The 12676-nt window shown below is 47.4% G+C and overlaps 1 protein-coding gene across 1 annotated transcript in view; it reads right to left on the reverse strand.

The window, feature by feature from the left end:
* The window catches only part of SPTBN5 (spectrin beta, non-erythrocytic 5), a 267766-nt gene that overhangs the window by 247335 nt on the left and 7755 nt on the right, over window positions 1–12676 (reverse strand). The window contains exons 2-3 of the mRNA XM_066608323.1: window positions 9881–10048; window positions 5804–5920 (exon numbers count right to left, since the gene is read on the reverse strand). Coding sequence (XP_066464420.1) covers window positions 5804–5920; window positions 9881–10048 — 285 coding nt within the window. The remainder of the gene's footprint in view (window positions 1–5803; window positions 5921–9880; window positions 10049–12676) is intronic.

Genomic DNA, 12676 nt, shown 5'->3' on the forward strand with positions numbered 1-12676 from the left:
CATCAGCTTGTCCGCCAGGGTCCTGTGGTATAGCAACACTCTCGAACCCCTTTCCTCTTCGGGAATGAGACTGGGAAGGTTCTCCTTATAGCGTGGGTCGAGCAGTGTGTACACCCAGTAATCCGTAGTGGCCAGAATGCGTTGAATGCGAGGGTCACGAGAAAGGCATCCTAACATGAAGTCAGCCATGTGTGCCAGGGTACCTGTACGCAACACATGGCTGTCCGCACTAGGAAGATCACTCTCAGGATCCTCCTCCTCCTCCTCCTCCTCCTCCTCCTCCTCAGGCCATACACGCTGAAATGATGACAGGCAACCAGCATGGGTACCGTCAGCAGTGGGCCAAGCTGTCTCTTCCCCCTCCTCCTCATCCTCCTCCTCCTCCTCCTCCTCCTCCTCCTGAACGCGCTGAGATATAGACAGGAGGGTGCTCTGACTATCCAGCGACATACTGTCTTCCCCCGGCTCTGTTTCCGAGCGCAAAGCGGCTGCCTTTATGGTTTGCAGGGAACTTCTCAAGATGCATAGCAGAGGAATGGTGACGCTAATGATTGCAGCATCGCCGCTCACCACCTGGGTAGACTGCTCAAAGTTTCGAAGGACCTGGCAGATGTCTGCCAACCAGGCCCACTCTTCTGAAAAGAATTGAGGAGGCTGACTCCCACTGCGCCGCCCATGTTGGAGTTGGTATTCCACTATAGCTCTACGCTGCTCATAGAGCCTAGCCAACATGTGGAGCGTAGAGTTCCACCGTGTGGGCACGTCGCACAGCAGTCGGTGCACTGGCAGATTAAAACGATGTTGCAGGGTGCGCAGGGTGGCAGCGTCCGTGTGGGACTTGCGGAAATGTGCGCAGAGCCGGCGCACCTTTACGAGCAGGTCTGACAAGCGTGGGTAGCTTTTCAGAAAGCGCTGAACCACCAAATTAAAGACGTGGGCCAGGCATGGCACGTGCGTGAGGCTGCCGAGCTGCAGAGCCGCCACCAGGTTACGGCCGTTGTCACACACGACCATGCCCGGTTGGAGGCTCAGCGGCGCAAGCCAACGGTCGGTCTGCTCTGTCAGACCCTGCAGCAGTTCGTGGGCCGTGTGCCTCCTATCTCCTAAGCTGAGTAGTTTCAGCACGGCCTGCTGACGCTTGCCCACCGCTGTGCTGCCACGCCGCGCGACACCGACTGCTGTCGACGACCTGCTGCTGCTGACACATCTAGATTGCGAGACAGAGGTTGAGGAGGAGGGTGCTTTAGTGGAAGAAGCATACACCGCTGCAGATACCACCACCGAGCTGGGGCCCGCAATTCTGGGGGTGGGTAGGACGTGAGCGGTCCCAGGCTCTGACTCTGTCCCAGCCTCCACTAAATTCACCCAATGTGCCGTCAGGGAGATGTAGTGGCCCTGCCCGCCTGTGCTTGTCCACGTGTCCGTAGTTAAGTGGACCTTGCCACTAACCGCATTGGTGAGGGCGCGTACAATGTTGCGGGAGACGTGGTCGTGCAGGGATGGGACGGCACATCGGGAAAAGTAGTGGCGACTGGGAACAGAGTAGCGCGGGGCCGCCGCCGCCATCATAGCTTTGAAGGACTCCGTTTCCACAACCCTATACGGCAGCATCTCAAGGCTGATAAATTTGGCTATGTGGACGGTTAACGATTGAGCGTGCGGGTGCGTGGTGGCGTACTTGCGCTTGCGCTCCAACACTTGCGCTAGCGACGGCTGGACTGTGCGGTGCGAGACATTGGTGGATGGGGCCGAGGACAGCGGAGGTGAGGGTGTGGGTGCAGGCCATCAGACGGTTGTGCCTATGTCCTGAGAGGGAGGTTGGATCTCAGTGGCAGGTTGGGGCACAGGGGGAGAGGCAGCGGTGCAAACCGGAGGCGGTGAACGGCCTTCGTCCCACCTTGTGGGGTGCTTGGCCATCATATGTCTGCGCATGCTGGTGGTGGTGAGGCTGTTGGTGGTGGCTCCCCGGCTGATCTTGGCGCGACAAAGGTTGCACACCACTGTTCGTCGGTCGTCAGGCGTCTCTGTGAAAAACTGCCAGACCTTAGAGCACCTCGGCCTCTGCAGGGTGGCATGGCGCGAGGGTGTGCTTTGGGAAACACTTGGTGGATTATTCGGTCTGGCCCTGCCTCTACCCCTGGCCACCGCACTGCCTCTTGCAACCTGCCCTGCTGATGCCCTTGCCTCCCCCTCTGAAGACCTGTCCTGAGTAGGCGTTGCACACCAGGTGGGGTCAGTCACCTCATCGTCCTGCTGCTCTTCCTCCGAATCCTCTGTGCGCTGCTCCCTTGGACTTACTGCCCTTACTACTACCTCACTGCAAGACAACTGTGTCTCATCGTCATCGTCCTCCTCACCCACAGAAAGTTCTTGAGACAGTTGGCGGAAGTCCCCAGCCTCTTCCCCCGGACCCCGGGAACTTTCGAATGGTTGGGCATCAGTGACGATAAACTCCTCTGGTGGGAGAGGAACCGCTGCTGCCCAATCTAAGCAGGGGCCCGAGAACAGTTCCTGGGAGTGTTCCCGCTCCTGAGCAGGTGTCATTGTAGTGGAGTGAGGAGACTGGGAGGAAGGAGGAGCAGCAGACAGAGGATTCGGATTTGCAGCACTGGACGGCGCAGAACTGTGGGTGGATGATAGCTTGCTCGAAGCACTTTCTGCCATCCAGGACAGGACCTGCTCACACTGCTCATTTTCTAATAAAGGTCTCCCGCGTGGACCCATTAATTGGGCGATGAATGTGGGGACGCCAGAAACGTGCCTCTCTCCTAATCGCGCAGCAGTCGGCTGCGACACACCTGGATCAGGAGCTCGGCCTGTGCCCACACCCTCACTTGGCCCTCCGCGTCCTCGGCCACGTCCTCTAGGCTTACCCCTACCCCTCAGCATGCTGTATTACCAGTGATTTGATTTCCCAGGCAGGAAATAAATTGGCGCAAGCCTGCAGGCCAAATATAATATTTTCGCTTTTTTGCAAAGGGAAGACCCCACTGCGTGTATTCAATGAAAAACAAGAAGTTTAATATCTGTGGTGTGGCCCTCAAAAAGTGTCACACAAGTATAGTGTAGCAGAGTTATTAACTCTAGCAGAGCAGGTATTTGCCAGTCAGGAAAGACAATGGCGCTAGGCTGCAGTAAAGCGTAGCTGGTTGCGTCTGATTTTTGTACGTTGTACACGCAGCACACATGTACACGCAGACCTTAGGACTGACACAGGCAGGCCAAATATAATTTCTTTTCCTTTTTAGCTTAGGGAAGCACCCACTGCGTATATTCAATGAACAAGAAGTTTAATATCTGTGGTGTGGCCCTCAAAAAGTGTCACACAAGTATAGTGTAGCAGAGTTATTAACTCTAGCAGAGCAGGTATTTGCCAGTCAGGAAAGACAATGGCGCTAGGCTGCAGTAAAGCGTAGCTGGTTGCGTCTGATTTTTGTACGTTGTACACGCAGCACACACGTACACGCAGACCTTAGGACTGACACAGGCAGGCCAAATATAATTTCTTTTCCTTTTTAGCTTAGGGAAGCACCCACTGCGTATATTCAATGAACAAGAAGTTTAATATCTGTGGTGTGGCCCTCAAAAAGTGTCACACAAGTATAGTGTAGCAGAGTTATTAACTCTAGCAGAGCAGGTATTTGCCAGTCAGGAAAGACAATGGCGCTAGGCTGCAGTAAAGCGTAGCTGGTTGCGTCTAATTTTTGTACGTTGTACACGCAGCACACACGTACACGCAGACCTTAGGACTGACACAGGCAGGCCAAATATAATTTCTTTTCCTTTTTAGCTTAGGGAAGCACCCACTGCGTATATTCAATGAACAAGAAGTTTAATTTCTGTGGTGTGGCCCTCAAAAAGTGTCACACAAGTATAGTGTAGCAGAGTTATTAACTCTAGCAGAGCAGGTATTTGCCAGTCAGGAAAGACAATGGCGCTAGGCTGCAGTAAAGCGTAGCTGGTTGCGTCTGATTTTTGTACGTTGTACACGCAGCACACACGTACACGGAGACCTTAGGACTGACACAGGCTGGCCAAATATAATTTTTTTCCTTTTTAGCAAAGGGAAGACCCCACTGCATGTATTCAATGAATAATAAATGTCTTCTGGCCCTGCCTACACAATTCTATCCCTGTAGTATTAATGCCGGGTGCAATGCTCTGCACAGCCGGTTTTGAGAAAAAAAAAAAATATGCAACACAGTACTGCCTGGACAGTACTGCACACGGATAGAAGTGGCCTTAGAAAGGACCGTTGGGGTTCTTGAAGCCTACACTAACTCCTAACACTCTCCCTGCCTAACCCCCACTTCTGTCCCTATTGCTGGGCGCAATGCTCTGCAGATCCAATTTTGGACAAAAAAAAAAAAAAATACTGTGCTAACACAGTACTGCACACTAGTAGATGTGGCCCTGAGAAGGGCCGTTGGGGTTCTTGAAGCCTACACTGACTCCTAACGCTCTCCCTACAGCAGCACCAGCAGCAGCACTTTCCCTCAGCTAAGTCACAAGGCATGTGTGGCGAGCCGCAGGAGGGGCCGATTTTTATACTCGGGTGACATCTGATCGCCCCAGCCACTCACAGCAGGAGGGTGGTATAGGGCTTGAACGTCACAGGGGGAAGTTGTAATGCCTTCCCTGTCTTTCAATTGGCCAGAAAAGCGCGCTAACGTCTCAGAGAGGAAACTGAAAGTAACCGGAACACCGCGTGGTGCTCGTTACGAGTAACGAGCATCCCGAACACCCTAATATTCGCACGAATATCAAGCTCGGACGAGTACGTTCGCTCATCTCTATTTATGACATAATCAATGCTCCTGCCAAATTTCCCGTTTCTATGACACCGGAAAGTGAGAAAATTACATTCCGCATGTAAAATTTGGACGCTAATTCTTTTGCACATAGAATTGAATAATGAAGTTGGGACCCATTAGCTTTTCCTATTTATGACATAATCAATGCTCGTGCCAAATTTCCCGTTTCTATGACACCGGAAAGTGAGAAAATTACATTCCGCACGTAAAATTTGGACGCTAATTCTTTTGCGCATAGAATTGAATAATGAAGTTGCGACCCATTAGCTTTTCCTATTTATGACATAATCAATGCTCGTGCCAAATTTCACATGTCTATGACACCGGAAAGTGAGAAAATTACATTCCGCACGTAAAATTTGGACGCCAATTCTTTCATGCTAGAATTGAATAATCGAGTTGGGACCCATTAGCTTTTCCTATTTATGACATAATCAATGCTCGTGCCAAATTTCACGTGTCTATGACACCGGAAAGTGAGAAAATTAGATTCCGTACGTAAAATTTGGACAATAATTCTTTTGCGCATAGAATTGAATAATCGAGTTGGGACCTATTAACTTTTCCTATTTATGACATATTCAATGCTCCTGCCAAATTTCGAGTTTCTATGACACTGGGAAGTGAGAGAATTAGATTCCGTACGTAAAATTTGGACGCTAATTCTTTTGCGCATAGAACTGAATAATCGAGTTGGGACCTATTAACTTTTCCTATTTATGACATATTCAATGCGCGTGCCAAATTTTAAGTTTCTATGACATTCGGAAGTGAGAGATTTAGATTATGTACGTTAAATTTTGACGCCAATTCTTTTGCGCTAGAATTGAATAATCGAGTTGGGACCCAATTACTTTTCCTATTTTGGAGATAATCTATGCTTGTGCCAAATTTCATGTTTCTACGACATCGGGAAGTTGGAGAACTTTTGGCGAGTCAGTCAGTCAGTGAGTCAGTGAGGGCTTTCAGCTTTATATATATAGATTTACCTTATCCAATGTGATGGAAGATATTTGAAAACGAAGAATAATAATCCAGATAAGGCCCAATATTAATGTCCGATCTCCATCCACAATATTCTCCGGCCCAATTAATTTCACAGGCACCTTGGATAAAAAAAAATAAAAACACAAATAAGTGAAATGATTTAGTAATAGCATAAAACTTTACTATGGCAATGCTGGCAGCTAAATTAGTCTCAACCGTAATCATGATAATGGAAAAAGAAAAAAGAGTGACGCGAAACCCGTGTGGAAAAATGGCACCCAGTGGACAGGAGGGGTTGTTTAGTGATGGTTATAAATATTAGTGAAGGTGCTGCCAATCAGATTGATGTTCCAACAATGGGCGTAAATTTGATGGGAGTAGCGATACTAACTATGGTTCATGGCGCAACCATCCAAAATACGAGATTGTTAAATTCACCTTCGCTTTATTTGTGAAATAAGAAAATGACCAGCAATAAAGGCGCGTTTTGGGGTGAAGGACCCCTTCATCAGTTTGGCTGGAAATAATTCAGTTAGAGTGTGGTCGCAACTGAGGAATATTGGTGCTGCGAAATCCAACTTCAGGATAGTCACGGCGGATGAGAGAAGTGGAGTAATCTCTACAAACATTCTCTTGTATTTTGCGCTGTGCACCACGGTTACTCTCTCTCTACTCCCATCTGATATGATGACAATCAGGTATGGAGAGATACTCCATTACATTACTAGCAGGTAGCCTACAATGGTAACTACAGCAGTTGTGGAAATACAAGATCACGTAGCCTGTAGCAGCTGAGTAACCATCTGTCATAGGCTAGGTTGGGCTGCTGAAGGAGGCTGTTGGTATATTACACTTGAGTTTCTTCGTATTTTTTCAATTGATAGCAGAGGCGTAACTTGAAGCTCCTGGGCCCCGATGCAAAACTTGTAACAGGGCCCCAACTATAATGCTTTACTTATAGTACTGGGTTCCCTCTATGGAGAAGAGAGGCCTTATGGGCCCCGATGCAACTGCATCCTCTATAGTTACGCCCCTGATTGATAGCATCAATAACAAAGATTTCCAGGATTCCTTCAGTTCTGTACTACATGCTAAAGAAACAGTCTGAATCAAAAGTATTTATGAGCAGTTCCTTTCCCAGCAATTCCTTCTTGAAAGAATATTTCCTCCTAAATATGCAACAGTATCATAAAGCCCTTTCTTTTGCTGAATGTCCAACTCAATAATTAGCAAGTCCCCAATGCTAGATCACCCCAATTAGCTTACCCCGAAAGCTGATTTTAAGAATTTCTCGACTTTGAAGTAAATACAAGTTCTAAATTGTTAATCTGTGTGATGTTTATTTATGTAAATCTATAGGTGAACCTTAGTTTTGCATAGCACTGTAAGAACGTTTCCTATATATGTCATCCACAGAGAGGTAGCCTATATGGTTAGGTAGCTCATAAACAAGCAGTGCTCTCCCTATATCCATGACTATAAGAATCACATCTACAGGGTATAATAGCATGTATGTGCACCTCAGTGGTGTAGAAGCCAGGGGGCGCCATAACAAATTTTAAAATGCTATCCATCAGTAAAGTTTTGTTCCTTTGGAGAGGGAAGACAAGTTTTTGACAACCAATATCCAAGGGGATAGGACCAACCAAGACTAGGACCACTCTTTTTATGAGGTTACTTCATAGTAACACAGTAAGGTCTTAGTCACACGGGCGTTTTTCCCCGCGATTTGCGGATCGCATGACGGATGCACATCCGCAAATCGCGTGACCGGGGCCGAAAAATCGCCCGAAAAAACTGCTCCTAGCCGCGTTTCAATAGAAACGGGCCGGAGCTGTCCAGCGCATTGAATTCAATGGAGCCGGCAATACAGCCGGCTCCATTGAAAGCAATGGGCTGCGGGCGATCTCATGATGAATTTTTGGGAAGGGCTTAAAAATATAAGCCCTTCCCGGAAATTCATCCAGAAATGTGTAAAAACAAACAAAAAAAAAAAAAATATATATATATATACTCACCTTGTCCTGGCAGACGGAGTTCAGCCGCGGCCAGCCGGCAGTTCTCCTGAACTGCTCTGAGTAGTATTCAGCAGCTGGGGAATTAAAATCCCCGCCTGCTGAATGAGCTGCCTCTGATTGGTCACAGCCTCACCAATCAGAGGCAGCTCTCACTTACCCATTCATGAATTCATGAATGGGTGAGTGAGTGCTGCCTCTGATTGGCTCAGCGCAGGGACCAATCAGGGGCAGCTCATTCAGCAGGCGGGGATTTTAAATCCCCGGCTGCTGAATACTACTCAGAGCAGTTCAGGAGAACTGCCGGCCGGCCGCGGCTGAACTCAGTCTGCCGGGACCAGGTGAGTATATATATTTTATTTGTTTTTACAAATTTCTGGATGAATTTCCGGGAAGGGCTTATATTTTTAAGCCCTTCTCGAAAATTCATCGTGCGATCGCCGGCAGCCCATTGCTTTCAATGGAGCCGGCTGTATTGCCGGCTCCATTGAATTCAATGGGCAAACATCATTCTTCTCTGTCACAGCTGTTATAGCTGTGGCAGAGGAGAATGATTTGTCTACTATATGTTCTCATTGGGGTTGGCGCTGCTGCCGCCGGCCCCATTGAGCGCATATAGAGAAGAGAACAGGAATCGCAGATCGCAGATAGCTGCGATCTGTGATTTCTGTTCTATAATTTATCGGATGAGCGCATCAAAAGCGCTCATGTGTCCGATACCATTGCAAAGCAATGGTTTTATAAAATCGCCGGACGCATGCGCAAATCGCGCGAAAAAACGCCCATCTGACTGAGCCCTAAGGGCGCATTCACATGTGCATATTTTCTTTTTGTATTATGTCTATTTTTTACGAATGCAAGAAAAAAAACATTAATTTGCATTGGGGTATTCAGAGATGCGTTTTTAAGCATGTAAAAAAAAAATCACAACATGTCCTATTTTGATCTGGATCACAAGTCTCCCATTAAAGTCTATATGACTGCGTAAAAAAACAGCAAATACGCAGATGCATGCGTATTCACTACATTTTTACACGTTAGCGGGACACAGTGGTAGAAAAAACTGTGACATCAGTTGGGTCTTGCCTTTTTTTTTCGCATGTGAAAAACATAGTGAAAACCAATGTAACACGCAGGTAAAAAATCCAAACCAAAAATGCATTAATACACACATACACATGCAGTGAAAACAATGTGATTTTCACGGACCATGAATCTGCCATAACTTAATGTCTAAGGCTGAAAAAAGACATATGACCATCCGGTTCAGCCCATTACACTGCTCGGCCAACACATCATGTATGCCCATTTTTGAGGTACCTGGCTATACTGTTTGAGTCGTAGTTATATCCCTTTTATAACATTTTCTTTTCAAAGGCAAAAAGGTACAGTCTTGAAACATACATTGTTATCCACAATAAAACAGCTGCAGGAATTCTCAAAACTAATATTACTGATCCTGCTATATTGCTGCCCATATAAAAGTAATTTAGTATGGCAATATGGCACTGAAGGCAGGCAACCTGTGATAGGATACAATAAGTGTATCCAACTAATGCAAACCTTTAATGATCTGCAGATGGCAGTACAAGAAAAGATGCATCATTATTTTTGAAGGTCAAACGTGTCATAGAGCCGTTGCAGGTCAAAACATTTTACTGAACTCAAGTTAACGTAATTATGGAAAAACTCTAAATCACTTTTTGCTATATTTTTTCTACATGATTTTATTCCAAAACCAGTATTTTATATTCCATGACTACAATGTGCTCAAAGGTCAATGGGAGATGTAAAAGGGATTTTACTTATGAGCTTACATTTCACAATGTATTGCTTTGACCTATGTAATAGAATGAATAGTGCTGTATGTCTCTACTCTGAAATATTAGGAATATTAGTAGCCAGTTCAAAGCTCTATAGCCTGGGTAAAAAGTTACATAAAACTTAGAAGGCTTGTAAACGCACAGTTAGAAAGGGTTAAGCAATGTATTTTGGAAGCTATACTGTAACATTTGTAAAACATGAGATTTTGACCACAATAATTTTCCAGACTTCATAACTGACCTTGGACTTCAGAAAACTTAGAGCTTTGCTGTTGTTTTCCAAGAAATGGACTCTCATTTTTCCTCTTGCTGGTTTGGGCAGCTGTTCCCCTGAAATGAACTCCAGAAGACGTAACAGGTATAACCCATCATATAGCTCTGTATAGATGTCCGTTACTAGGAAACTGCCCTGTATGGAAAAACAACAACCAATGAAATAACCTATTAATCACAAAAAAACACTTAAAGGGAATCTGTCAGCTAGAACATGCTGTTGTAGTGGCCTAGAGTCAGGGGTCCTCTCCAGTACCTCAGAATCATGTCTTATGTTGGTCTTGTGCATTGTCTTGTCTGTAGAAGGAGTCAGGTTTATGTGTATTGGATGTTTGCAGGCATGAATTGGTTAATGGCTAGTCCTATCTGGAAAATGTATCGTTTTGTCCTGTGTGTCATATAAAAGAGTGGTCATGTGATAGTTAGAGAGTAGAGAAGAGGAAAACCAGAGAGGGAGAATGAGTAAGACATGGAGGAGGCCGAAAGGTGGTCCGCTGTTCCGGTTTGGGCCTATCCTTTTTTAGGGATACTCCCCAAAGACACTAGCCGCAAAGAGTGAATGAGCCCAGACACAGGGAAAGTCGCGGAAAAACTGCGTGCATCCGAAGAGAGAGAGAGAAACCGCCATAGATCGAGGAATAAGTGAGTGACAGGAGAGAGAGAGAGTTACTGGGAAAGCGAATTCCCACAGATAACAGTGACTGTGGATATACAAATACCCTGTGAATCCTCACTGCTTCACCACTGTAAGAACTGCTTTATTGTTATTTGTTATCATTTAAAGGGGTTGTCTCGAGGAAGCAGTGAAATTTTTTTTTTGCCCAGTCCCCCTAATTAAGCAAACATTACTAAGCCCCCCTGTAAATGACTTTTATAGCTGGTTTGTACTTACAGTTCCAGCGTTTCAGCAACTTATAAAAAGTTTCCCCAAGATGGCCGCCAGCTCTTTTCCCGTCGCTTGCTGTAGCCCGACGTGCGCGCTCCCGAGACGCTACCAGCTGTGTCTCCCTGACAACCAGACGCCCCGCAGCTGCCGACCGGACCCCGGGATTGAACGCGGCCGACCAGTCACCCACCGCCAGGCAGCAGGTAACCGGCGCTAGCCCACGGCTCCCCCGCGCTAGCCCCGGCTTCCCCGCGCTAGCCCCCGGCTCCCCAAGGGGTAGGCCCCGGGGCCCAGCGGTAGGCCCCGGGGCCACAGCGGTAGGCTCCGGGGCCACAGCGGTAGGCTCCGGGGCCACAGCGGTAGGCTCCGGGGCCACAGCGGTAGGCTCCGGGGCCACAGCGGCAGGCTCCGGGGCCACAGCGGCAGTCAGTCACGCGTCACCCCCGTCAGTCCGTCACCCATCACTTACCTGGGCGGCTGGGCTGGGCTGGGTGGCTCTGCTGGGCTGCTGGGCTGGGCTTCTCGGCTGGGCGGCTCCAGTTTCTGCACCTTCCTCTAACAGAGGATGGTAGCAGAATGGCCGCTCCAGCGCACTCCCGAGAAGATACAGCTCGTCTGCGCATGCGCAGAAGAGCTGTAGCGGCGAGCACACTGAAGCGGCTCGTGCTCAGAGCAGAAGACCGGACTGCGCAAGCGCGTCTAAAAAAGCAAGCCGCCAGCGAATTTAGACGGAACCATGGAGACGAGGACGCTAGCAACGGAGGAGGTAAGTGAATAACTTCTGTATGGCTCATAATTAATGCACGATGTATATTACAAAGTGCATTAATATGGCCATACAGAAGTGTAAAACCCCACTTGATTTCGCGAGACAACCCCTTTAAGTAAATAGACAGAACCGAATGTTCCCAGTTCTCATTCAGAAAAGATACTCTGTGTGCGTGGACTACTTTAATCCATCTGAAAGATTCACCACAGAGGATGGAATGTTGGCATCGCGGGTGGCAAACAGGACTTCAGGTAACCACAGTTACCATTTGTGATCTCCCCGTCTGTAACGAGGTCGATGTCCCAAGCTACCTTTGGGGGAGGAGTCGGTAGAGCCTTGTAAGTTATCTCTCTACCTCGCTGTCTCTTCGGCTGAGAGCCTGCTCCTCCAATGCTGCACTGTCTAAACTGCAGGCATCATGTTATAGAACAAGAGAAGCTGAGCAGATTGATATATACAGTGATCCCTCGCTATATCGCGGTTCAATGATTGCGGCTTCAGTGCATTGCGGATTTTAGATAGACCATATATAATTCTGTTTTTGCGGAATTTTGCAGTACATACAGGAAATACAGTACGTGACTAGTGCTTGTACACGGCACACTACTGGCTCATGGAATATGTTCTATATCCTGGGCTGATCGTAACATCAGTCTGTTCACTTTTGCAATTGTTTGGCAGTTCACCCGACAGATTCAATTGTGTAAATATAACGCTACTACTTTGTGGATTTTCACGTATCACGGGGGTCTCTGGAACGTAACCCCCGCGATAGACGAGGGATCACTGTAATTTTAAAAGAATCAGTCTAATGGGCGGAACAAAAGAAATTGGTTGCTGAAATTGAACATTTCCGATCCTTTTTTCCCTTGGCATCATTTGTTGGGGAAAAGCGGAGCTGCCCCCATACAAATAGCAAATTATCCGACTTGCCATTTCAATCATTTAGGGCTAATGCCCACGGCCGGAAATCTGCGGAGTTTCACAGTAGATATTAGGTTCTATTGAATCTAATAGCTCAATGTACACGCTGCGGAATTCCGCAGTGTGAAATTACCCGCGGAATGTCCTATTTGCCACGGGAATACGCGCGGATGGCTTCCATTGTA

The sequence above is a fragment of the Eleutherodactylus coqui genome, chromosome 6 (genome assembly GCF_035609145.1).
Source record: "Eleutherodactylus coqui strain aEleCoq1 chromosome 6, aEleCoq1.hap1, whole genome shotgun sequence".
In the NCBI taxonomy this organism is placed as follows: domain Eukaryota; kingdom Metazoa; phylum Chordata; class Amphibia; order Anura; family Eleutherodactylidae; genus Eleutherodactylus; species Eleutherodactylus coqui.